A 25,977-nucleotide genomic window follows, 5' to 3' on the forward strand; every position below is an offset into this window, starting at 1 on the left:
GCTGCTCAGAATAAAAAAAAATCGGGAATCAAATATTGGTATGGGATTAGATATTTTCATTTTATTTTTACTGTCCAACATGGATTCACCTATGGTACGAGTATCGAAAACATGCACATATACAGATGCAGCAACTTATCAGAGTCAAGATAAAGATGGCTACATCCGTATAAAGTGTATCAGTATTGTCACATTATAGAGAGAGGAACAAAGGACATTAAACTTTTGATATAAAGTTTAGCAATTGAACGATATTTTGAAACAATACCATAAGACTGCTCTCAAGTAAAACACATTTATCACTCTGATACATATATATATATATATATATATATATATATATATATATATATATATATAGCAAACAAGAAAGCAGCAGCACTCACACGGAATCAATCGATCAGGTGCCCAGCAAAACGTCCTGATCCTCGGACGTGTATAGATATATAAAGAAAGAAGATTTGCAGCACTCCAATGTGAAAAAAGTGGTGGTTTATTCAATCCAAGAACAACAGCAATGTTTCAATCCTACAATAGGATCTTTATCAGGCTTGATAAAGATCCTATTGTAGGATTGAAACCTTGCTGTTGTTCTTGGATTGAATAAAACACCACTTTTTTCACATTGGAGTGCTGCAAATCTTCTTTCTTTATATATATATATATATATATATATATATAAATATATATTTTAATTTTTTTACATGTGCCTTAATCTAATTTTTATGGTATTTCCATAGGGGCCCAATCTGCTTCCCCAATACAGCAGTTAAAATTAGATGGAATTGAGAAAGTTTAAGTATTTAAAAGGGTTTTCTGGAACTTAGTCAATAATGGCCTTTTTTTAGACCTATCCGCTAAACAGCAGAATGAACGTGCTGAGTGCTTTAGCAAGTCCAAGGCCCATTCATTGTTTACACAAGTGCATTGGCTCATCCACATTGGCGGCTGTGTCTGATACTGTAGGTCAAAGTAGCACAACAAAAGTTTGTGCATGCCCCTTAGAGACCTGATTCAAAGTCCCAAAATGTAGAGCCAAAAAAAGAAATGGAAGCAGCACTCAGTGTAAACAGTCCATTTATTCACTCATCTCAACATTTCAGCTCTCACAGCCCAAGGTTGAGAAAGGCTACGGTAAGAGCTGAACCTTTTTGGTGGGTAAATAAATCTACCGTTTATACTGAGTGCTGCTTCCATCTCTTTCTTTGGTACTGCAGTTCAGTTTCACTCAAATTAATAGGACTGAGCTGCAGTACCAGGCACAGTTGCATTCAATCGTACAACTGTGCCTGTATAAACTGTGAAGTTAACCATTTCACTAAACCTATTATTCAGTTGATAGTGGGGTTTTCCCTTAGTATTTTTGTTTTTATTATCCACCTGTAAAGGGAAGTGTTTTATATATTTATATCTATGTACATGTAGTGTAGATATATATATATATGTATTTGTCGCTCCAGAAAGGTGTCATCTAATCAGACACCCTGGGGGGTGTAAAACAAACAATGAACTAATCCAGGAAGCAGGAAGGTCCAACTGCCCTTCCATCCCCCTACTAGATACCATGAGGCCCAGCCCCCCCCCCTTTCACGTGCATGAGCTGTGATGTCACACAGGTGTGCATGGGGAGGTTTAAAAGGACAAACGGTCCCAAAGTTCTCTCTCTCTTGTTCCTGCTCCCTGGCTCCATGAAGGGTCTCCTCTTCCCTCCTGGCCTGCTCTTGCCTCATGGCCTTTCCTGAGAGACCACACCAACTTGTATCACATGAAGCGCTAAGTATCTTCTCCCCTATACCCCCTAAGCCTGATTATTAAACCTTAGTGTATAGGGAAAGTGGGACAGAAATAGTGAGCGTGTATATTCATATGTATGTTTAGATAAGTGGGTGGCGGTATAATTAGGATTGTGATATTGTGTCTATACTGTACTACGTATAGTGTGAGTATACTCAGTATATATTAACGTGTTATATGTATTGGGGTATACTGATACTATACTGTGATCAGTTACTGTGTTCTGTGTTTAGTTTGGTGTATTTTATATGTAAGTGTGATTATTGTTAGTAATAAATATTACCCTTTATTTACTATACAAATGTATTATTGTACGGTCTTATTCTGTAGAAGCAAAGCAAGTAGACATTAGTATAAGGAAAAGGTAGGGGAACTAGGCATAACCCTAGTGACCCTGATTATAAAGGGGGTAGTAATAGTGGGCGACAAAGTAGGTGAAACCCAGCTATTATGCCAGCACTTTTACACACGTGGGTGAGAGTGTAGTGAGTATTCAGAATATATAAATATATATATATTATTGTATAATATATAATAGCCCTTTTTTCATTGGCGAGCCGAGGCCCAAACTGTTTTCAATTTATTTCTGTGTTTTGTACAATAAAATTGTGTTAAAACGTGAACTAAGATAGGCAGAGAGGCGTGGACTGATAACATACGTACACGGTGAAGTGTTGTGTTATACTGTGCGCCTAGACCTTGAAGTTTGGACGATTAACACAATTTTATTTAAGGCTTGATACAGGTTACAATTGAGAACAGCGAACCTATTGTTTTTAACGTCTTTTATTTTGCTTTGCGCTGTGCTGTTCTACGGCGACAAATCGTCGGGCGATCGAGCAACACATTAGAGTCCTTAGCAGTAACAAAGAGGACTTCTGATAGAGTAAGTATGGATTTCTCCACAATTTCTAAACATAGTTCATTCACCCCAGTACCCCCCTCTACATACAAGTCAGCAGGAATGCTGTGGTCCACTCTGCTGGACGAGGCTTATGTGCATGATAAGATGTGCATAAGCAAGAGGAATGTTTTTAACAAAACCTCCAAAAGGCTACACATGCTCGCTAAACTGATATGTGTTTATGAAGAGACGTGGAAGCCTGATCACTCAGAAATGAAGAGTGATTCCCCAAATCTTCACTGCCAGTGTTGTGTCAACAATGTGAAGCAGGTTTGTGCTTTGCAGACACAACTGGCAGAGAATGCTCAATGTAAAATTGATAGAGATAAGCAGATTTGCATGCTGGAATCGCAGGTGATAGTTTTGAAAAATCGTGGTGATGATATTGATGCACAGCTGACTGGGTCTTATGCTGTGATTAATGCGTTTAAGGATAAGGCGGCATATACGGATGCCATCATTGCCAAGTTGAATGATGAGCTTGCTGCTAGGTCACAATTGGTTGCCAGTATGCAAAACATCATAAAAGATTTCTCAAAAATGTTACCGGCCTTGTCTTTTTCAAGGCCTGATTCTGCTGTAAGTTTGCCCTCTACAGGGCAAAAAGGGGGGAGTAGAAAGAGTGATGGATCAGATGTCCCAAATCGTGATCCCATCCAGAAACCTGAAGGTAACATTGTTACGAAAGTGTTACGCAAATGTAAGCGTACAATAGTCAGAAGTGCGTTCCTAGCCATGGAGAACTTTAAGAGATCATGCACTGCTGACTGCCCTAAGTCCAGCAGAGCATGTACTGTTAAATGTTTTGCATGTGCCGGCTCAGGCCATATTGCGAAGTACTGCAAGTCTTTGGGTACTAAGCAATGTGGTCCTGTTAAATGTTATAAATGTGGTCAGATGGGACATATTGCTAGAAACTGCCATGGTATGAGCAACCGTGGAAAGCCTAGTAATGAAGCAATAGAAAATGGCCACATTACATCAAATTGTGAATATAGGATAGGACAAAATGGCTACATGAGTATCTCCTCCACACATTTGCTAAACCATGTGTTCAAAGATCTGAATAACGAACCACAACTGGTTTGGAATTCAGCTGTGAATGTTAAGTAGGCCATAATTTACATGTTCACAGAAAGGTGTTATCTCTTTGATGTCTGTGTGTTTATGGTCTGTTGTTCGTTCTCAGTTCTTTTGTTGTCATTGTGTTTTCTTTTGTGGCTCCTTCACAGATTCTATTGTGGTATATTCCTGGTTATCAGTAGTTATGTAGTTATACTATATGGGTGTTGTATGTATTTATAATGCATAATTAGAAAACCACTTCAGGAAAACAACTGGAGAATCAGCCAATTAATAGTGATGTATTTGCACCCAATGTTTTAATTGCTCTCTATTAGGATAACGTTGAAGTTGTTATTATACTGTGAACTCAGGTTGAGCAGTGCGAACAGGTAACATAAGTTCACGGTGTAGTGTTTTATGCTATTCTGTGCACTTAGACCTGAGGGGGTTCAGACAGGTAATACAACTTCATCTGAGGCCTAATGTGAGTGCAATTAAATACAGCGAATTATAGCATGGCTGATTCTTTTGTGTTTAACTGGAGTGGTCCTTTAGGAAAGGTTGACAGGGGGAGGTTACCCTGGCATTACACCCATATCTTGATTTTAAGATAATGGGTTTGGTAAGATGGGGATATAGTTCCACAAACATGAGAGTTGTGAAGATCCACAAAATGGTACATCATCTACAGCTCCTCTCAGATATCCTAACCTATAAGGGCAGCGATCCATATCTGTCTGTACAGATGGATGTTGAAAGGAGGAGGATGCGATCCTCTGCCAAGGTACTTAGGACCGGGTGCTTAGAAACCAGTGTTGAGATACCGAGGGGACCTGTGATATGAAGGTCAACCCAATACCCTCTTCAAGCGTAAGATACATGGGTCAAGTTTATTGGAGTTGGCACCGAGTGCTATATGTTTACCACACCATCTGTGCGACTAATTGCACCGGAAGAGGAATACTCCTCCAAGAAGCATTGTACCTTTTTGTATTATCACAGGTATCGATGTAGCAGAACAGAAGAACTTCAGTCACCCCTGAGTAGAGGCTCGATATCCGCTCAGATGCTCCTATAAGACTCCAGATGATCCTGAGTTCAGTGAGGAAGAGGATATCGTGGAGGAGCTTAAAGAGTCTGAGAATCGAGCCTCCATTCCATTCCCTGAAAAGAGACTCAGAGGTGTCGTGATGGGAGAGCCTGTTTGGCTACAAGCCCAAAGCAATTTTCTTCTTCAACCTGCTCATCCACCCTGTGATAGTACTAATGGGTGAAAGGACTTGCCGACCAAGTAAATTAGGTCAGGCGTAAAAGCATGAACTTGGACTAAGGACATAACAGCAATACTGTCCTGCGACCCGTAATCGTCAAGTTTATGTATATATATATTTGTGTAATGTAATATGTATCAATGTGTCGTACAAAAACTTTCAAGGTGTACATATAGACATTCTAGGTGTAGATATGTGTCCGCAACATAGGTATACTCAGTGAGGACGTGCCCGTCCCACAGCGAGTGAGTATGTACGGGTAGGCGGACATATATTTACAGCCTGCAGTCACCCCATTTACATGTGTACCTTTCACGTGTTTATGGAGGAGTAGTGAGAGATTCTGGTTGAGCATGAATCTCTATATGTACATATACCTATGGTTTGGGGGGAATATTTTTGTATGTTTGATTATTTTACATTTTGTATGTATGAGTGGGTAGTGTGTAGGAACCCTTAGGGACAGGTAAGGTACACACACACCCTGGTAGGTATTTGCCACCTCAACCTGAGAACTTTTATGGTCCATACGATGATGGATTGAATGTCAGAGGGGAAATGGAAGGCGATGCTCCACCCCACAGTAGATTCCTGGGTACTAAGACATCATCTCCTCCTCGGGGATGTTAACCTGCCACGATAGAGACATGGATATCGGCCCACAAAGATTGTTTCGTCTTCAATCAAGATACTGAAAAGATTTGGAAAGATAACGGATTGCGTACAAAGGTTGTCGGAAGGCGGGCTAAGCCATTCCAAAGCTGACCGTGTGAGGGCCCAAGTAGCCTTACACGGGTTGGCATGCTCAAATGAGATCGGCCGCTAAAAGACCTGCTGACGCCGCTAAAGTGGAAAAGATTTATAAGAAAGATCAAGATCCAAGAAAGAAGAAGATCAAGGATAGAGACTTGGAGTTTCAATCAACTTTGAGACGGAGTTCTATGGACTGTGAAGGTTTTGTTTCAACCTTGTTCTATGGACTTTGAGACTGAGTTCTATGGACTGTGAAGGTTTTGTTTCAACCTCGTTCTATGGACTGTGAAGGTTTTGTTTCAACCTCGTTCTATGGACCTTGAGGCTTCGTTCAATGGACTAAGAGATTTCATTTCAACTACATTCTATGGACTGTGAGGTTTATTTTATTTCGACACTAGACTCCAGAGTCGGAGGACTGGCGGGAAGGTGTCCTTGAGGAGACAGCTGATGTCACGTATCTAGGTCCAATAGTAAACTTCATTCCATCTACGACCATTACCAGTAACAAAGTTGGGGGGGTAATACAGAACAAACACTTCCACAAATTTCATTGTCGTGTTCCCGACAACAGGGGGATTGTAAAGGGAAGTGTTTTATATATTTATATCTATGTACATGTAGTGGAAAACAGAGAACACAGTAACGGCACCAGGACTTCAAGGAAGATGAAAAAGCAGGGTGGATTTATTCACCTCAATACAGCAACGTTTCGGTTCAACAGGAACCTTTCTCAAGCCATGTAGTATATATATATATATATATATATATATATATATATATATACACTACCGTTCAAAAGTTTGGGGTCACCCTGACAATTTTGTATTTTCCATGAAAACTCACACTTATATTTATCAAATGAGTTGCAAAATGACTAGAAAATATAGTCAAGACATTGACAAGGTTAGAAATAATGATTTTTATTTCAAATAATAATTTTCTCCTTCAAACTTTGCTTTCGTCAAAGAATGATCCATTTGCAGCAATTACAGCATTGCAGACCTTTGGCATTCTAGCTGTTAATTTGCTGAGGTAATCGGGAGAAATTTCACCCCATGCTTCCAGAAGGCCCTCCCACAAGTTGGATTGGCTTGATGGGCACTTCTTGTGTACCATACGGTCAAGCTGCTCCCACAACAGCTCTATGGGGTTGAGATCTGGTGACTGCAATGGCCACTCCATTACAGATAGAATACCAGCTGCCTGCTTCTTCCCTAAATAGTTCTTGCATAATTTGGAGGTGTGCTTTGGGTCATTGTCCTGTTGTAGGATGAAATTGGCTCCAATCAAGCGATGTCCACAGGGTATGGCATGGCATTGCAAAATGGAGTGATAGGCTTCCTTATTCAAAATCCCTTTTACCTTGTACAAATCTCCCACTTTACCAGCACCAAAGCAACCCCAGACCATCACATTACCTCCACCATGCTTGACAGATGGCATCAGGCACTCTTCCAGCATCTTTTCAGTTGTTCTGCGTCTCACAAATGTTCTTCTGTGTGATCCAAACACCTCAAACTTCGATTCGTCTGTCCATAGCACTTTTTTCCAATCTTCCTCTGTCCAATGTCTGTGTGCTTTTGCCCATATTAATCTTTTCCTTTTATTAACCAGTCTCAGATATGGCTTTTTCTTTGCCACTCTGCCCTGAAGGCCAGCATCCCGGAGTCGCCTCTTCACTGTAGACGTTGACACTGGCGTTTTGCGGGTACTATTTAATGAAGCTGCCAGTTGAGGACCTGTGAGGCGTGGCCTCCCACTTCTCTTTCTACTCTGCTTAGAGCCTGTTTGTGCTGTCCTCTGAAGGGAGTAGTACACACCGTTATAGGAAATCTTCAGTTTCTTGGCAATTTCTCGCATGGAATACCCTTCATTTCTAAAAACAAAAATAGACTGTCGAGTTTCACATGAAAGCTCTCTTTTTCTAGCCATTTTGAGAGTTTAATCGAACCCACAAATGTAATGCGCCAGATTCTCAACTAGCTCAAAGGAAGGTCAGTTTTATAGCTCCTCTAAACAGCAAAACTGTTTACAGCGGTGCTAACATAATTGCACAAGGGTTTTCAAGTGTTTTCTAATCATCCATTAGCCTTCTAACACAGTAGGCAAACACAATGTACCATTAGAACACTGGAGTGATGGTTGCTGGAAATGGGCCTCTATACTCCTATGTAGATATTGCATTAAAAACCAGACGTTTGCAGCTAGAATAGTCATTTAGCACATTAACAATGTATAGAGTGTATTTCTGATTAATTTAATGTTATCTTCATTTAAAAAAACAATGCTTTTCTTGCAAAAATAAGGAAATTTCTAAGTGACCCTAAACTTTTGAACGGTAGTGTATATATATATATATATATATATATATATATATATATATATATATTTGTCCCTCCAGAAAGGTGTCATCTAATCAGACACCCTGGGGGGTGTAAAACAAAGAATGAACTAATACAGGTAGCAGGAAGTTCCAACTGCCCTTCCATCCCCCTATTAGATACCATGAGGCCCAGGCCCCCCCCCCCTTTCACATGCATGAGCTGTGATGTCACACAGGTGTGCACGGGGAGGTTTAAAAGGACAAATGGTCCCAAAGTTCTCTCTCTCTTGTTCCTGCTCCCTGGCTCCATGAAGGGTCTCCTCTTCCCTCCTGGCCTGCTCTTGCCTCATGGCCCTTCCTGAGAGACCACACCAACTTGTACCACATGAAGCGCTAAGTATCTTCTCCCCTATACCCCCTAAGCCTGATTATTAAACCTTAGTGTATAAGGAAAGTGGGACAGAAATAGTGAGCGTGTATATTCATATGTATGTTTAGATAAGTGGGTGGCGGTATAATTAGGATTGTGATATCGTGTTTATACTGTACTACGTATAGTGTGAGTATACTCAGTATATATTAACGTGTTATATGTATTGGGGTATACTGATACTATACTGTGATCAGTTACTGTGTTCTGTGTTTAGTTTGGTGTATTTTATATGTAAGTGTGATTATTGTTAGTAATAAATATTACCCATTATTTACTATACAATTGTATTATTGTACGGTCTTATTCCGTAGAAGCAAAGCAAGTAGACGTTAATATAAGGAAAAGGTAGGGGAACTAGGCATAACCCTAGTGACCATGATTATAAAGGGGGTAGTAATAGTGGGCGACCAAGTAGTTGAAACCCAGCTATTATGCCAGCACTTTTACACACATGGGTGAGTGTGTAGTGAGTATTCAGAATATATATGTTATATATATATATACAGCTCCCCTGTTTCACCACCCATCTTGGAATGAAACTGTAGGAAAACATCCTATTAATAATGTTAATGTTAAAATAATATATTGAAGACTTCTAAACAGTGTGTCAACTGTTTGAGTACCCCAACATAGAAAACAGTAGTGCTTCCCTTGTAAATCACACTTGAGGTATTATTTAAACAACTTTTTACTCAATGACATAGTAATATTGTATAGTGATAGTAAAAAGGACAGACATACTTATCTTTATCTAATCCTGTCATGTTCATCCAGAGGGGTGGGAAGGATTTAAACTGGTAAGTATAAATTAAGATAAGCACCAACATGGTGTAAACTACCACAGACATCCAGAAATATTTCAAAATCCGTCGCCACCATTCATAGTGCACCTAAGGATAGAAGTAGAAAATGCACATAAACTAAAAGGAAAAACACATGCAACTCAGAACCGTAAAAGTCTAACAATTGGTACAGCTGTTCATTAACAAGACTACAAGATAGACAGTCATGCAAGAGACATTTCTGAGGGAGTTTATTTGGATACATGTCCTAGGGAGAATTTTCTGAAATTCTCCTTAGGGTTGAACAATGCTAGGGCTCATGCACACGGCACAGAGACTGTAGAACAGTGCATTATACACAGAAAAATCTTATTGCATGGCTGATAAAATAACAATATTTCCTATGAAGAAAAATTCCATCTCTTGGCTGGAGGTGAGATTTTTTTTTAGCCCTACTCCTGGCCAGATCTGAGCAGAAAGCTACATTTTGGCCATTCAGATATTGTATCGCTTGCCCCACCACCCCACTACCACCATTGGTGTCTTCCAGCGCAGTCATAATCTTAATAAAAATTTAGAAATATAACTCTCTCTCTGTTTTGCTAATGATATGTATGTATTTAAAATTAGTTGTATAATTTATTATACTGTGACTTTCTGAATTTTTTGGACTACTCATAGGTCCTCTTTAAATGTAAAAAATAAATAAAGAAAATATTTCACATAAATAAGCATTTTTAATTTCAAATTATTTTTCAAATTTATAGTATTGGCGATGAGGATTTTGACATAAATATGACGTTTTTATAATGCTGTCTGGATGACCATTAAAATGTTATAAAGATAAACAGTCATAGAACACAATTCCATACAAAAAAATGTATACTGTATATATTAACAAGAGAAGTCAAAATTATTTTTTATTAGTTGATCACTAAGTAATTATAGTGGAAATAAAGATGGAGTTTAATAATGTAATACTCAAAAGTTGCTAGTTAGAAAACTATCTAGAATTCTAATGTCAATCTTTGAGCAAATATGAAAAACATGGACAATAGGATCAGATAATCCAATAGCTTTTACTATACAATTGCACTGTGTTGTAATATGATGTGTCATATATTTGAATTTTGTTCCAATAGACGAGGTGTAAAGCCTTATTATTAGTATACATTATTTAACTTCCTAGCTATTACAATTTATATGTGTATGATACAATTAAGAGAATGAGAGCATGCAGTTGTACAAGTATAGTACCTGATAAAGAGCCACGCAGAACAGGAACAGCATCATGTAGATGATTTTGTACATGACGATTTTACCCTCAAAACTGACAAAGAAGAACATTCCTCCACAAACGTAAATCCAATACTTCACAAACATTGCCATCACCATGTTCCCTAGCACCTTCATGATATCATTTTCATCTTCCTCTTCATCTTCTGCTTTTTGTACTTCTTCTTCTAGAAAAATAATAGAAATAATATGAAAAATAATCTCTAATAAAATAATCACACACCAGAATTGCCTGTGGTTCCAAACAAATAAAGTAAAATTCCTTTGCCAACATGAATGGAACTTGATAGGTGGTAGGTTATTGCATATTCTGGATTATTAAATGGTCATAGAAAAGTAAATAAACTCACTTGTAAAAGCAGGGCCAGCGTTAGGGGGGCCAATTGCCAAGGGCCCCCATCCTCTTAGGGCCCCCTGCCCAAAGCTTCTACGGGGCCTGTACCGCCCGGCCCCTAACATTTATGGGATGGGAGGCAGGGGCCCCCCATGCCCGGTGGCGTCGCTAGCACCGGAGGGGGGCCAGGTGCTAGCGACAGCCACATTCACTTGTATGTGCGTCCTCAGGACGCAGATATCAATGAATATTATAGGCCGCAGGCCACGTTAGGCCTGCAGCCTATAAGGCGCTGGGAAGAATTCCTGCGCAGGCTGGCGTGATGATGTCACTTCATCACGCCGGTCTGCATATGTGCCTCACCCGGAGGCTTTGCATCGCTCCATCCATCACAGGAACGGGGCAAGGTAAATACAAATTATTTTTTGGGGGGACTGTGTGGCGATATACAGGGGGAAGCACTGTGTGACACTATATACAAGAGGGGAACACTTTGTGACACTACATACAAGGGGGGGAGAAGGTGTTGTGCAACACTATATACAAGGGGGAGCACTGTGTGATACTATATACTAGGGGGGAGCGCTGTGTGACACTATATACAAGGGGAGCGCTGTATGACATTATATACAAGGGGGAGAGCGCTGTGTGAAACTTTATACAAGGGAAGAGTGCTTTGTGACACTATATATAAGGGGGAGCGCTGTGTGACACTATATACAAGGGGGGAGCGCTGTGTGACACTACATACAAGGGGGGTGCTGTGACACTATATACAAGGGGGGAGCAATGTGTGACCCTTTATACAAGGGAGGAGTGCTTTGTGACACTGTAAATAAGGTGGAGCGCTGTGTGACACTATATACACGTGGGGAGAGGAGTGCTGTGTGACACTATATACATGGGGGGTGAGGAGCGCTGTGTGACACTATATACAAGGGGGAGCACTGTGTGACACTATATACAAGGGGGGAGCACTGTGTGACACTATATACAAGGGGGGAAGTGCTCTATGTGGCACTATATACAAGGAGGCGCTGTGTGACACTATATACAAGGGGGAGCGCTGTGTGCACTATAAACAAGGGAGGTTCTGTGTGGCACTATGTACAAGGGAGGGGAGCTGTGTGGCAATATACAGGGGGGGTTGCTGTGCAGCACTTCATACAAGGAAGGAGGCCTTTGTGGTAATATACAGGGGGGATTGCTGTGTAGCACTATATACAAGGGAGGGGGGCTGTGTAGCATTATATACAAGGGGGGTTATGTATGGCACTATATACAAGGGAGGGTGCGGTGCAGAAATATACAGGGGGGATTGCTGTGTGGCACTATATACAAGGGGGGGGGGTTGAGTGGCACTATATACAAGGGGGGGCTGTCTGACACTATATACACTGGGGGCTGTGTGTCACTATACAAGGGGGTACAGCAAAAAGGTGAGTGGATGGCGGTGCTCCTCCGAGACTATTATGAGGTGGTGAAGTGTAGATAGCCGGCTGCCACCCACTGCAGTCCCTTGGTGCTAAATCCTTAGTACCTGGGACAAGGTGAGAGTCAGAAGGTGAAGAGAAAAAATGCAGTGTAATTACGGGTATCGGCGCCAGGCTGAAGAGGATCAGGAACGGAGTCAAGTGCATAGGATCTAGGAGATCTTTTATTGAGAAGACGACGCGTTTCTGGACCGGACTTGTCCCTTCGTCAGTTGTATACTGACCTGACGAAGGGACCAGTCCGGTCCAGAAACGCGTCGTCTTCTCAATAAAAGATCTCCTAGATCCTATGCACTTGACGCCATTCCTGATCCTTTTCAGCCTGGCGCCAATACCCGTAATTACACTGCATTTTTTCTCTTCACCTTCTGACTATACAAGGGGGGCATTGTGGCACTTTATACAAGAGAGGGGGGCTGTGTGGCACTATATATATATATATATATATATATATATACACACAAGAGAGGGGGCTGTGTGGCACTATATACAAGGGAGGGGGCTGTGTCGCGTTATATATATACAAGGGAGGGGGGTTGTGTGGCACTATCTGCTAAGGGGGGGTTGTGTGGCACTATATAGGGGAAGGACTGTAGCGCTATCTACAGGGGGCTATGTGTGGCGCTATCTACAGGAGGCACAAAGGGGGCACTATTACTGTGGGGGCACAAAGGGTGCATGGTTACTGATGGGACATTCTTATTGTGTCGAGCACTAAGGGATCATTATTACCATCTGGAACGGAGGCCAAGGAAACCATTTGCAAAGGAAACATTACCATTGAGATAAATGGAAATGCAAACGGAAAGCTATGGTTTCCGTTCATGGGTTCCACTGACAGAAAGGTCTGACGGAACCAATGAACGAAACCCCAACACAGATGTGAACAGGCCCTAATTTAGCATTTTGGGCCCTACTTTTAACTTTGCCCAGGGCCAAAAACCGGCCCTGTGTAAAAGTTGGGAACCTTCAGGGGGAAAGCCAAGTATAAAAAAAAGTTAACAGAAAATGCCATACTAATCAGAGGCGTTTCATAATTGGTTCTCTCTAATAATTTCTCTGATCTTTGTTACATTACAATATATTGCATCTCTGTGCTAGAAATAAGTGCCAGATAATCAGACTTTTAGAATTAGAAGATGCCAGATTAATAGAATTGTACTGTATTTGATAATAAAAATTCCTTTCTTACCTTTATCTTGGCTTCCAACTTTAATTTCTGATAATGTTGCTTCTTGTGTCTTTAAAATGTTTTGCTCTGTAAGGTGTTGTCTGAGCAAAAGCCAAAAGGTAACATTGAAAAGTATCTATATTGAATAAATAACAATGAGACATATTTAAGATTTGCTTCATTTTTAAAGCTTTTATCTTTTCTATTCAAAGTAGAACAGGCATGTATAATTCAGAAATGCACAGTTGACATTAACCCCTTCAAGACTGCCATACGGCTATATACGTTCCAACTGCCGATGCCACGTGCAGTTGTCACGTTCAGTGTTTGCAGCGCTGCAGCCTCATGTCTGCCAAGGCTTTGAGAGCCCCGGAATACACCCCCTGTAGATAGCGCCACACACAACCCCCCTGTACATAGCGCAAAACACCTGTGGATAGTGCCACCTAAGCTCCCTTTAGGATCAAAATCCCTGGCCAGATCGCTCTGGCCCGGGATTCTGCTCCTAGAGGTTGCCGCTGACATCTTTGTTCATATTTGGGCACTGGCACTATTTACAGTGGGTACTGTGGCACTATCTACATAGGTATTGCGGCACAAATAAAACCCTAATAAGTAAAAAAAATCGGTCATGAAAAACGGATGGCAAATAGTGGTTAAAAATGGCCAGACGGACGAGAAATGGATTAAAATTTTGAGGCACACTGATGCAAAACAGCCATGAAAAACTGACAGTTGATCCGTTTTTAACTGCCTTTTGTCACGTTGTGTGAATATAGCCTTATAGCCTTCTTCCCTATCCCCTTACAGCGATCCAGGCTGATGGAGAGAGAAGACAAATTTTTACAGAGCAGCAACAGCATATATATGTCTATATACATATAATATAGATAAATATATATTAAAAAAAATACAAAAAAGTGCTTTGTTTCACATTTTTAGTGATTTGTCTTCTCATAATAAAAATTAAAAACCTTGAATTAATTAAACTAATCTAGAAAATTAAAGCCTCATAAGTCATGGAAAAAAAAATAAAGTAAAAATAGTTGTCATTTTCAAAGCGGTTGCAGAGATATTATCATTTAAAGAAGTGCATATCAGAAATGGAAAATTTGACATGGACAGAGGGCCATCAAGACCCTTGGTCATGAACAATGTTCCCTATAAGGGGCACGGCCGCGCACATTCTACTGTGGCAGTATATACAAGGGGGACTGTGTGGCAGTGTATACAAAGGGGCTGTGTGGCAGTATATACAAGGAGGGTCTGTGTGGCAGCATATACAGTATCAACATGGGGTAGTATCTACATGAGGCTGTGTGGCGCTATCTACTGGGGGATCAGTGTGGCGCCATCTACTGGGGGGTCTGTGTGGTGCTATCTACTGGGGGGTCTGTGTGGCGCTATCTACTGGGGGGTCTGTGTGGCGCTATCTACATTGGGGTCTGTGTGGCGCTATCTACAGGGGGGTCTGTGTGGCGCTATCTTCAGGGGGCTGTGTGGCGCTATCTACAGGGGGTCTGTGAGGCGCTATCTATAGGGGCAGTGGTTTAATGAGGGATTCTTTCATTGATGCCTATAATTGGTATATATAACTGTCGTCTCTTTTACTGCTGGACTTGTAATATTATAGTATTTAAAAAAGTTATTAAAACTAATTTAACATAAGTTTTCTTATTCTCTTATGTAGTATGACATATTAGCGTTTACTGGGGGTATTACTTATGGTCATCAGATCGCCCACCATTGATGGAGACTTGTCCTGCTCCCTAACAGCCCCGCTCAGGAGCTGCCAAGACTTAGGGTATGTTCACACGGCCTATTTACGGACGTAATTCGGGCGTTTTTGCCCCGAATTACGTCTGAAAATAGCGCCTCAATAGCGCTGACAAACATCTGCCCATTGAAAGCAATGGGCAGACGTTTGTCTGTTCACACGAGGCGTATATTTACGCGCCGCTGTCAAATGACGGCGCGTAAATAGACGCCCGCGTAGAAGAAGTGACCTGTCACTTCTTTGGCCGTAATTGGAGCCGCTATTCATTGACTCCAATGAATAGCAGCGCTAATTACGGCCGTAATTGAGGCGGCGTTCAAGCGCCTGCACATGCCGGTACGGCTGAAATTACGGGGATGTTTTCAGGCTGAAACATCCCCGTAATTTCAGCCGTTACGGACCCCCGCCGTGTGAACATACCCTCAGAGGGAACATTGGTCATGAAAGGGTTAAACATAAATAGTACAGTTAGAAACATGTTTCCACATTTGATGTAGTTTTTAGGGTATTTGATCCTCATTTGTCAGGATCAAACTTGTGATCGGCTCATGAAGTCAATGCACATATTGCGTGTTCACATTCTGTGATTACGGACGGCCCGTAGGGGACACTCCACGGCCCGTCTGTGCCATAATCACAAACCATGCACACAGCTACGGTCATGTGCATGAGGTGGCCTAAAAGTCAGATTTTGAGGAGTGACAAAGGAAGAGAGGATATTAAGCATGAAAACTACATGTTGCGTAAGATGAGTGGTCACAGTTATCATGGCTCTGTTAATAGCAGAAGTCATGAGGCTTCAGTTAACAGAGAATAAGGAGGATTTTTTTTTATTGTAGCAACCACAAGCTGATAACGCAGATCTGCCATACAATATAATGAGGTGCTTCGTTTTAATATTATTTTTGATCTAAAAAATGTCTATATAGTTAGCTAATAAAATGTTGTGCTAACAGTTCACCTTTGACGCAAGTTCCTCTGGGCTCTTACGCTCAAGAAGCCCTGAAATGTCTTTCAGTTCCGTAGGCAAATTAATGCTCCAAATGTACTGTAATGTTACCAACAAATTGCCATAGATGACCATAAAGGGTGAGCTAAGCATGGCATATTTCCTTCTGTCACGAATCATCCAGAGAGCGCAAGACCAGATTAGCAATACAAAGGTTAACCAACTGTGGTATGTAATACTCCAAGCCTGGTGAGAAATTAAAAAAAATAAAAAAAAATAAAGAAATAACATTAAATTAGAAAGCATTCTGCAAAAGGCACAATTTCAGCCTAACGTAAAAAATTTGAAACCGACCAGTGTAATGAATGTTCTGTATCCTATTTATGTACACAAGTCAGATGTTAAGTACAGTACATACATTTCTGCAGAATCTATTCCTAAAGCTGACGATACACTTAAGAGAAACGTCAGCCGAACTTGCGATTTCTTCAAGATCGGCCAACAATCTTACGTGTATAGGGCTTAAGACTCTTTCGGTGGCAAATATTAGTGGGAAAGCGGCAATGGGTTTGTTGGATTTTAACATGCCGATCCTTTATTCCCACAGGAGATACGTTTATTCCCCTCTCTTCTTTAAAATAAACATGCAAACTCAGCCGATTATGCATGTTTATAGGTGAGTTAGGAGAAATATCTGTCGATTGAATGATTGTTTGGCCAACAGTTATTTTATGTGTATGCACAGATTTAGGACTTGTTCACATATTGCATTTTAAACGTTTTTTTTTGTTGCATTTTTTTTCTCTAGAGTTGTATAAATGCTTTAATTTGGAGTGTTTTCTATCACTCGCTTATATGGTATACGTTTATACTTTTTAAAAATAATTTAAAAAATGAAAGAGAAACTGCACTTAAAATGCTAAATGTAAACAAGCCCATAAGGCACATTTGAATTGCCAATAATCAGCTGAATGAGCATTCTTATGAACACTCGTTCCCGATTAATAGCCTGTGTAAAAAGGGCAGCGATCAGCCAAAAAAATAAAAGAAAGAGCTTGTTCGTTGGCTAATCCAGTTATTTGTGCAGCCTATGAAATCATTGTTGTCGGCAACACATCTTCCCGTTTAAACAGGGGATGTGCTGCTGACAACGATGCAAACTGATGGAGACCAAATGATCGTATTAGCGATCTTTGGTCCCCATACAGAATGCATCGGCCATGGAAAAGGAGCCCCTATCAACTTGTTATGATATCGATCGGCACTCATTATGGGCAGAAATCTGCCCGTATAAACCAACCTTTAGTGTTTTTATATCTATATACTAGACAAAGAACTTCACTAGTATAAAATAAGCAATCAAAATAACAGTATTCTTATCATCTCACCATCATAGATATAAGAGCGCAAATGTAACTCTGCTTCATGATGAACTGTAGCACTACTACCATAGCATGAACTTTGGCATTTTCTTTTTTCTCAGACACATCCTCTTCCAACTCCTCCTCCTCTTCTTCTTTCTTTTCTAATGGAAAACATGTTAGTAATTCTCAATCATACCACATATGCTGAATTTATTTACTTATTGTTGATAGACACAATCATCCGTCTCCCCCTATGTACATTAAAATTGTATATAAAAAAAACATGTATAGCTGAATGATGCACTAATACAAATGACTAAAATCACTTTCAGATGGATTCATAAACTATAATTTCAACTTATATTTCCATTAATAATGTAAATGGGTAGGAGAATGAAAAAAAAAAAGTAGCTAAAACACCTTTATTTTTTATGATTACACCCCCTTTGTCTCTGCATTAGGCCACATACACACGGCTGTGCCCATAGTCACGGCCCGCGATACAAAGTATGGGAGCACGGCCCGTAAAATAAGAAAAGTAGGACATGCTCCATATTCCCCCCCAAGTACCGATGCAAACCGTGATCGGTTGTTCAAAATAAGACCGCTAATAAATTCCCTCAATAATTTATTTCTACAACTCTACACCCCTGAGCAGAATGTAAGTGTGGACGAATCCCTCCTCAACTTCCATGGAAGACTTAGCTTTCGCCAATATCTATCTTCCAAAAGGGAAAGATATGGCATTAAGCTTTTTGAGTTGTGTGAAAGCGGGTCAGGATATACCACCGCCTTCAGAATTTATGGGCGGGACCGCTCAATAAATGTTCCTGGATGCCCCCCTGATGTGTGGGAGATAATGCAGCCTCTGCTTCACCATGGGTACCACCTGTACTGCGGCAATTTTTATTTGAGTGTGCCCCTGTTTAGGCATTTGCATGCTGCAAGGACTGGAGCATGTGGTACAATGCGCAAAAAACTAATTGGTTTTCCGCAGCAATTAGTGGGGAAGCGCATGATAAAGGGGGACTCCTGTGTTTATGCATCTGAAGAATTTCTGGCAGTCAACTACAGGGATCGCAAAGATGTATATGTACTAAGCACAATACATATCGCAGGAACAGCAGCAGTGAAGGAAAGGGAGGCAACATCGGACAAGCACAAGCCAGCGAGCGTGTCCGAATATAACAAGTACATGGGGGGGGGGGTGGATTTAAGCAACCAGGTTTTATAGCCCTATTTTGTGAAAATCAAAACAAAAACCTGGTACAAAAAAGTGGCCATTTATCTTCTACAGGTGGCAATCCACAATTCATTTGTGCTCTATTAAAAAAAAACAGAGGCAGGAGAAAATTATTGAAGGCCTCATATTTGACGTTCAGGACACCAGAGAATGCCCCCGGTTGGAGGATGTCAAACAATTTACTTAAAGATTTACTTTTATCACTCGCATTCCCCCAACACCAACTAGAAGCAACCCCCAGAAAAAGTGCTGCGTTTGTAGAAAAGATGGGTGACGCAAAGATTCCCGACATTTCTGTCCCTCATATCCCTCGCAACCAGGCCTATGCGTTCACCCATGTTTAAAAAAATGCCACACTGTTCTGAATTATTATAGTTTAGTTAATTCGTTGAAAATATATTTGCCCTACTTTACATTTTTATTTTTCCCCTCATTTTACTCCAAGGGTGAGGGAGGGAATGGGTGGGGGGTGGATGTCATGTTTGCATATTTTCTAAAGTTCATCTGCTGGAGAGCTCCATTTGCATAAACCTGCAATTTCTTATTTTAGGAAACCCAAAAAAATAAATTCCCATTATACCCCTAGATGAATATTTTGGGATCTCTGCTTCAAGAGAGGATATTTTGAAAGCGTTATAGAAACTCTGTCCAGTTTTGTAAAACTAGCTTTGAAAAAAGGTGATTTGTGAAATAAGGTTCTTCTATCGTCCGCCCTCCCTCCTACATCTCTATGTGATAAATATGGCACACATATTTGGTATCCGCATGCACGAGAGAAGTGGAAGAATGTGAAAGGAGATTAATTTTGTCTGTGGTCTATACCGTGAGTGAAAAATGCTAGCATAAATTGATGCATTTGCCAAAAAAATTGCAAATTTTATTTTGTTCCATCTTATTCAAGAAACTTTCAGAAGAAAACTGGACCTTCCAAAAATTATGATAAGCCCCTTGAAGAAAACCTTCTGGGGTCTACTTGTGTGAATGAAGTCATTTATGGGGTGTTTCTAATGTTTCAGCAGCATTAGGCCCCCCGGAAAACAGTATTTTCTTTGGTCATTTAGCTGTAAAACAGCCTAGTCCTTAACCGGTTAAACAGTTTGTTTTATCAGATAAGCTAGGATTAAGACAACTCAATCAGCAGTGACTGCATCTTAGTTACAGTGCACAGTGTAGCCTATTAGGCGGGATTCACACGACCGGGTCGTTCCCGAGCCCGAGTATCGGCCGGTAAAATCGGCCATTTTGCCCGGCCGGTTTGCATAAAGTTATGCATCCGTGCCGGGCCGGGCAGATCCGGACAGTGACATCAGCGGCAGCTCCTGAAGGGGAATCCTCATGTGTTCGGGGATTCCGCTTCAGGAGTTTCCCCTGATGTCACTGCCCAGATATGGACAGAGACATCAAGCGCTCTGTCCAGGAGCGGAATCCCCGAAAACACGGGGATTCCGCTCCTTTAAGGAGCTAAAGTGCGGCTAGCACATAGCAGAGCGGGGAAATACCTCCCTGCTCTGCTATAGTGGCGTCGCTGCAGTAGTAGCAGCCGCAGCGGCAGCAGCTGCTGCTACTAGCGGCGCCATCGAAGGTGTCGCCGAGCCAGGGTGCTTTTAACAAGCAGGGGAAGGGAGCCAGCGCAGCGCTCCCTCCACCTGCTGTACACCCCGGCCCTGCAACACAGTGTACAGCGATGCCATTCGTCAGAATGGCATCAACTCCTCCTCCTCACATGCACTCTGCGCTGTGAGGAGGAGGAGATAGAGCGCAACCGCCGGGAAACCCGGCCATCACTCGGAACACATTCCGGTGATGGCCGTGTAATACCCGGCCCCATAGACTTCTATGGGAGCCGGGCGGCCGGGTGCCCGGGCAAAGATAGAGCATGTCCTATTTTTTGACGGCCGGATTTCCCGGCCGTCAAAAAATCGGTCGTGTGAATAGCCCCATTAGGGGTCTATCATTCCTAATGCAGCCGGGTGCCGGCCGATTTATGAACGGCCGGCACCCGGCCGGGAAACCCTGCCGTGTGAATGAGGCCTTAGAGTTGTCTAATTTCTGATGTCAGGTGCTCACTCTGCTGCTTTTTACTCTGCCTAACACCTCCTACAACCAAATAGTAAAAAAAAGTGCAAGGAATACGGATTATAATACAGTAAGGAAACAATAATAATAAATCTGTAAGGATGAAGCGGCGGGGATGTAGGTGTGCCACTCTGCGTCATCCACCACAGGAGAGAATGCGGAGGATGTAAATGGGCCAACAGAGGGTTTTGTGCTGAGAAGACACTTTAACAAAATAATGACAATTTGTTAAAAAAAAATGATTTGTTTTGTTTCGCCATATTCTGAGGCTCATAACTTTTTTGTTTTTCCATCAATGGAGATATGTGAGGGCTTTTTTTTGCGGGGTGAGCTGTAGTATTTTGCATGCAGTTGTAGGAGGGCTGTTTTTTTGCGGAACAACTTGTAGTTTTTATTGATACCATTTTGGAGTAGATGCGACTTTTGGATCACTTTTTATCACATTATTTTTAAAGGCAGGATTCACATAAAACAGCTATTTTTGCATTATTTTTTATTTGATTTTTTACGGCGTTCACTCTGCGGGTTAAATAATGTAATACCTTTATAAATGGGGTCGTTATGGCTGAGGCAATACCAAATGTGTGTAACTTTTTAGTTTTTTTAATAATAAAGCATTTTGTAAGCATTTTTTTCACTTATTTTTTTTATTAACTTAGTTAAACATTTTTTTAACTTTTTTACTAGTCCCACTAGTGGACTTCACTATGCGATCCTCCGATCGCTTTTATAATACACTGCAATACTTCTGTATTGCAGTGTATTAGTGCCTGTATGTGTAAAACAGACAGGCATCTGCTAGGCCATGCCTCTGGCATGACCTAGCAGGCATACACTAAAGGCAGACCTGGGGGTTTTTATAAGCCCCCCAGTTGACATAGAAGACACCGGCACTCTGCGATCACATGCCGGGTGCCAGTGGGGTGGGAGAGGGAGCTCCCTCCCTCTCTCCAAAACCACTCTGATGCGGCGCTTGCTATTGAGTGCCACATCTGAAGGTTTAAACGGGCGAGATCGATACTGATATCGATCTCACCCGTTAGAGCAGGGATGCCCCCAGCCCTCAGCTACCTCTGGTAGCTGAGAGCAGGGAGTTTTAACGGCTTCCTGCTCTGTTTATTTATTCTAATGCAGCGCCGTGAAAAGGCATATGCATCAGAATAAAGCCCATTAACGGGTTAAATAATATTATTTTTATTGTTTACCTGAATTAATTAATGAATTAGTAATATAATTTATACTTTTTTTCTAGCGGCTCAAATGGTGGCATCACCTGGTGACCATTGAAACACATACAGGCACTTTTCTGTATTTTTCATTATCCCGAATAACCAGGTTATCTCTTTTTAAAAAATAGTTTTACAATACTCTGCAATACCTATGTATTTCAGTGTATTATAAGTTGTACCAGATCCTTTTAAGAACTGCCACTGGCAGAGCTTAATAGGATCACAAAGATGGCATACCTGGGGGCCTTCATTAGGTCCCCAGATTGCCATGATAACCATCGGAGAAAAAAGAGAGAGAAGCGCTTCATATGTGGGAACCTTAGGTTGTTCAAGGGTGGGGCGGTTGCAGTTATGCTCATCTTTTTTAGTTGGGCAATGAGGCACAACTACTCAACGCGTGTTATAGTCAATATATCTCATCCACGGAACTGTCAGCCTTCAGTCGTTGCCTGGTCTCTCAAAGGGAGTCGTTAATTCAATAGTAATAAGAAGCTTTAAAAATGAGTAGTTACTCTGAGACTCTCTGTGGCGATGTTCCTCTTGGAAAAATGCAGAGCCTTTGCATTTGTCGCTGAGGAACAGCGCCACAGAGAGTCTCATATTAACTACTCATTTTTAAACCTTTTTATTCTAATGAAAACCTTCGGCACCCTGTCAACGCGTCACAAAGGGGCAGATGAGATAACGGAGACATCCCCCCCTATCTAACAGCTCAGATGCTGCGTTCGCTTTTGACAGCGGCATCTAAGCAGGTAAACATCCGGGATCTGAGATATCTACAATCACGCTTATTAGAGCGAGGTGTCAACTGTAAAATACAGCTAACACCCACAGCATATGGAGTTGGCTTAGCCTATGAGTCCAATCCATACTCTGGTAAGGGGTTATACATTATTTAATACATTTTTTTAGTCCCAGCAGGGGACTTTATAATGCAATTTTCTGATCGCTCATATAATGCCTTTGTATACACCGTATACAAAAGCATTATTGCCTGTCAGCAGTAAACTAGTAGTAAACTGGCAGTCTAATACGCCTATGGCCATGACAGGCATTGGGGGCCTTTTTTAGACCCCCCTGCTGCTATGGCAACCCACTTGCGCCTGTGATCACATAATTTGGGCCCAGTGGGCTGAAAGAAGAAGCTCCCCTTCATTAAAATAGAGTAAGGTTCTATGAGAAGTGAGATAAAATTGGTAAAATACTTAATAATAGACTAAAAAAACATATTATAGATGTAAAAACCAAAGATCTAATGAACTAGAAAGGAAAACTATTGCCAATTAAATTTTAGATTACTATACTACTCTTTAGAATCTGAAGGATATTGAGTCAAGTGCTAATACACAGTAGGTGGATATAAATAACTTCTTGGACTCTATTCCCCTTGCTCGTTTAAATCATAATCAACAAGAAATTTTAAATTCTGAACTCACAATATAGGAGGTACATACAGCCATTAAGGCCCTGCATAAACAAACGGCTCCTGGACCAGATGGCTTTATTTACGAGTATTATCTAAAATGTATTGATATTTTAGCACTCCATCTGCTTAAACTGCTCAAACTGAAGAACTTCCCAGTGAAATGTTTAGAGGCCGCCAAAGTGACAATATTAAAAGAGGTTAAAGATGGGACCTACCTTGCTTAATGGGGATCTAAAAATTTCTTTACGTGGGAAGATAAGGGATTGTTCTACCTAGGCATATACACAGATCAGCCATAACATTTAAACCAATTACATGTGAAGCGACTAATTTTGATTATCTCATTGCAATGGCAACTGTCAAGGGGTGGGATATATTAGGCAGCAAGTGAACTTTCAGTTCTTGTGATGATGTGTTGGAAGGAAAAATAGCCAGGCGTAAGGATCTGAGCTACATCGACAAAGGCCAAACTGTTATGGCTAGACAACTGGGTCATAGCATCTCCAAAACGGCAGGTCATGCAGTGTGTAGTACAAAAAGTGGCCCAAGAAAGGACAACCGGTGTACCAGCAACAGCGTCTTAGGTGCCCAAGCCTCCCCGATGCACGCGGAGAGCAAAGGCTAGCCCTTCTGGTTTGATCCAAGAGCTTTTGCAGCACAAATTGCTTAAAAAGTTAATGCTGGCTATGAAAGAAAGGTGTCAGAACATACACTGTTCAAAGCCTGCTGTGTTTGGGGCTGTGTTACTGCAGATTGGTCAGAGTGCATATGCTGACCCCTGTCCACCGCCAAAAGCGCCTATAATGGGCACGTTAACATCAGAACTAGACCATAAAAAAATAAGAGAATGTGGCCTGGTCCTATAAATCATGTTTTCTTTTACAACATGTGTAAGAGATGGAGAAGAGATGGCACCAGCAGGAAGAAAACAAGCCGCTGGAAAGACTGTAATGCTCTGGCCAATGGTCTGCTCGGAAAACTTGGGTCTTGGCATTCATGTGGAAGTTACTTTGGCACATACCACATACCTAAACATTGTTGAAGACTAAGTACCAAGTAACAAATTTCCCTAATGGCAGTTGCCATTTTCAGACGGATAATGAAAATTGTTCAGGAATGGTTTGTGGAATATGACAAAGAGTTCAAGGTATTGACTTAGCCTCCAAATTTCCCAGATCTGAAATATGCTTGAAAAAGCAACTCCGATCCACGGAGACCACACCTCGCAACTTAAAGAATCTTCCGCTAATTTCTTAGTGCCAGATACCACAGGACACCTTCAGAGGTGTTGTGGACAGCGGCTGCTACGAGGCCTGCGGCATGAGGGCAACCGTGCCGCCTACCGATACGCCCCACAATGCCCCGTGGCGCCGCTAGCAGCCTTTATGGCTGCTACAGTGGTAGCGACGCCACTATAGGGCCCTCATGCCCGGTGGCGTCGCTAGCACCGGAGGGAGCCCTGCTGCTAGCGACAGCCACATTAACTTATACAGTGAAGGAAATAAGTATTTGATCCCTTGCTGATTTTGTAAGTTTGCCCACTGGCAAAGACATGAACAGTCTAGAATTTTTAGGCTAGGTTAATTTTACCAGTGAGAGATAGATTATATTAAAAAAAAAAACAGAAAATCACATTGTCAAAATTATATATATTTATTTGCATTGTGCACAGAGAAATAAGTATTTGATCCCTTTGGCAAACAAGATTTAATACTTGGTGGCAAAACCCTTGTTGGCAAGCACAGCAGTCAGATGTTTTTTGTAGTTGATGATGAGGTTTGCACACATGTTAGATGGAATTTTGGCCCACTCCTCTTTGCAGATCATCTATAAATCATTAAGATTTTGAGGCTGTCGCTTGGCAACTCGGATCTTCAGCTCCCTCCATAAGTTTTCGATGGGATTAAGGTCTGGAGACTGGCTAGGCCACTCCATGACCTTAATGTGCTTCTTTTTGAGCCACTCCTTCGTTGCCTTGGCTGTATGTTTCGGGTCATTGTCGTGCTGGAAGACCCAGACACGAGCCATTTTTAATGTCCTGGTGGAAGGAAGGAGGTTGTCACTCAGGAATTGACGGTACATGGCTCCATCCATTCTCCCATTGATGCGGTGAAGTAGTCCTGTGCCCTTAGCAGAGAAACACCACCAAAACATAATGTTTCCACCTCCATGCTTGACAGTGGGGACGGTGTTCTTTGGGTCATAGGCAGCATTTCTCTTCCTCCAAACACGGCGAGTTGAGTTAATGCCAAAGAGCTAAATTTTAGTCTCATCTGACCACAGCACCTTCT

General features: G+C 41.4%; 1 protein-coding gene across 1 annotated transcript in view; it reads right to left on the reverse strand.

The window, feature by feature from the left end:
• Positions 1-25,977, reverse strand: part of PIEZO2 (piezo type mechanosensitive ion channel component 2) — a 415,657-nt gene that overhangs the window by 189,976 nt on the left and 199,704 nt on the right. Inside the window, exons 12-16 of the mRNA XM_075828141.1 lie at positions 17,737-17,873; positions 16,361-16,594; positions 13,644-13,758; positions 10,586-10,791; positions 9,288-9,436 (exon numbers count right to left, since the gene is read on the reverse strand). Of these exons, the coding sequence (XP_075684256.1) occupies positions 9,288-9,436; positions 10,586-10,791; positions 13,644-13,758; positions 16,361-16,594; positions 17,737-17,873 (841 nt within the window). The remainder of the gene's footprint in view (positions 1-9,287; positions 9,437-10,585; positions 10,792-13,643; positions 13,759-16,360; positions 16,595-17,736; positions 17,874-25,977) is intronic.

Source organism: Rhinoderma darwinii, chromosome 5 (genome assembly GCF_050947455.1).
Source record: "Rhinoderma darwinii isolate aRhiDar2 chromosome 5, aRhiDar2.hap1, whole genome shotgun sequence".
Lineage (NCBI taxonomy): Eukaryota > Metazoa > Chordata > Amphibia > Anura > Rhinodermatidae > Rhinoderma > Rhinoderma darwinii.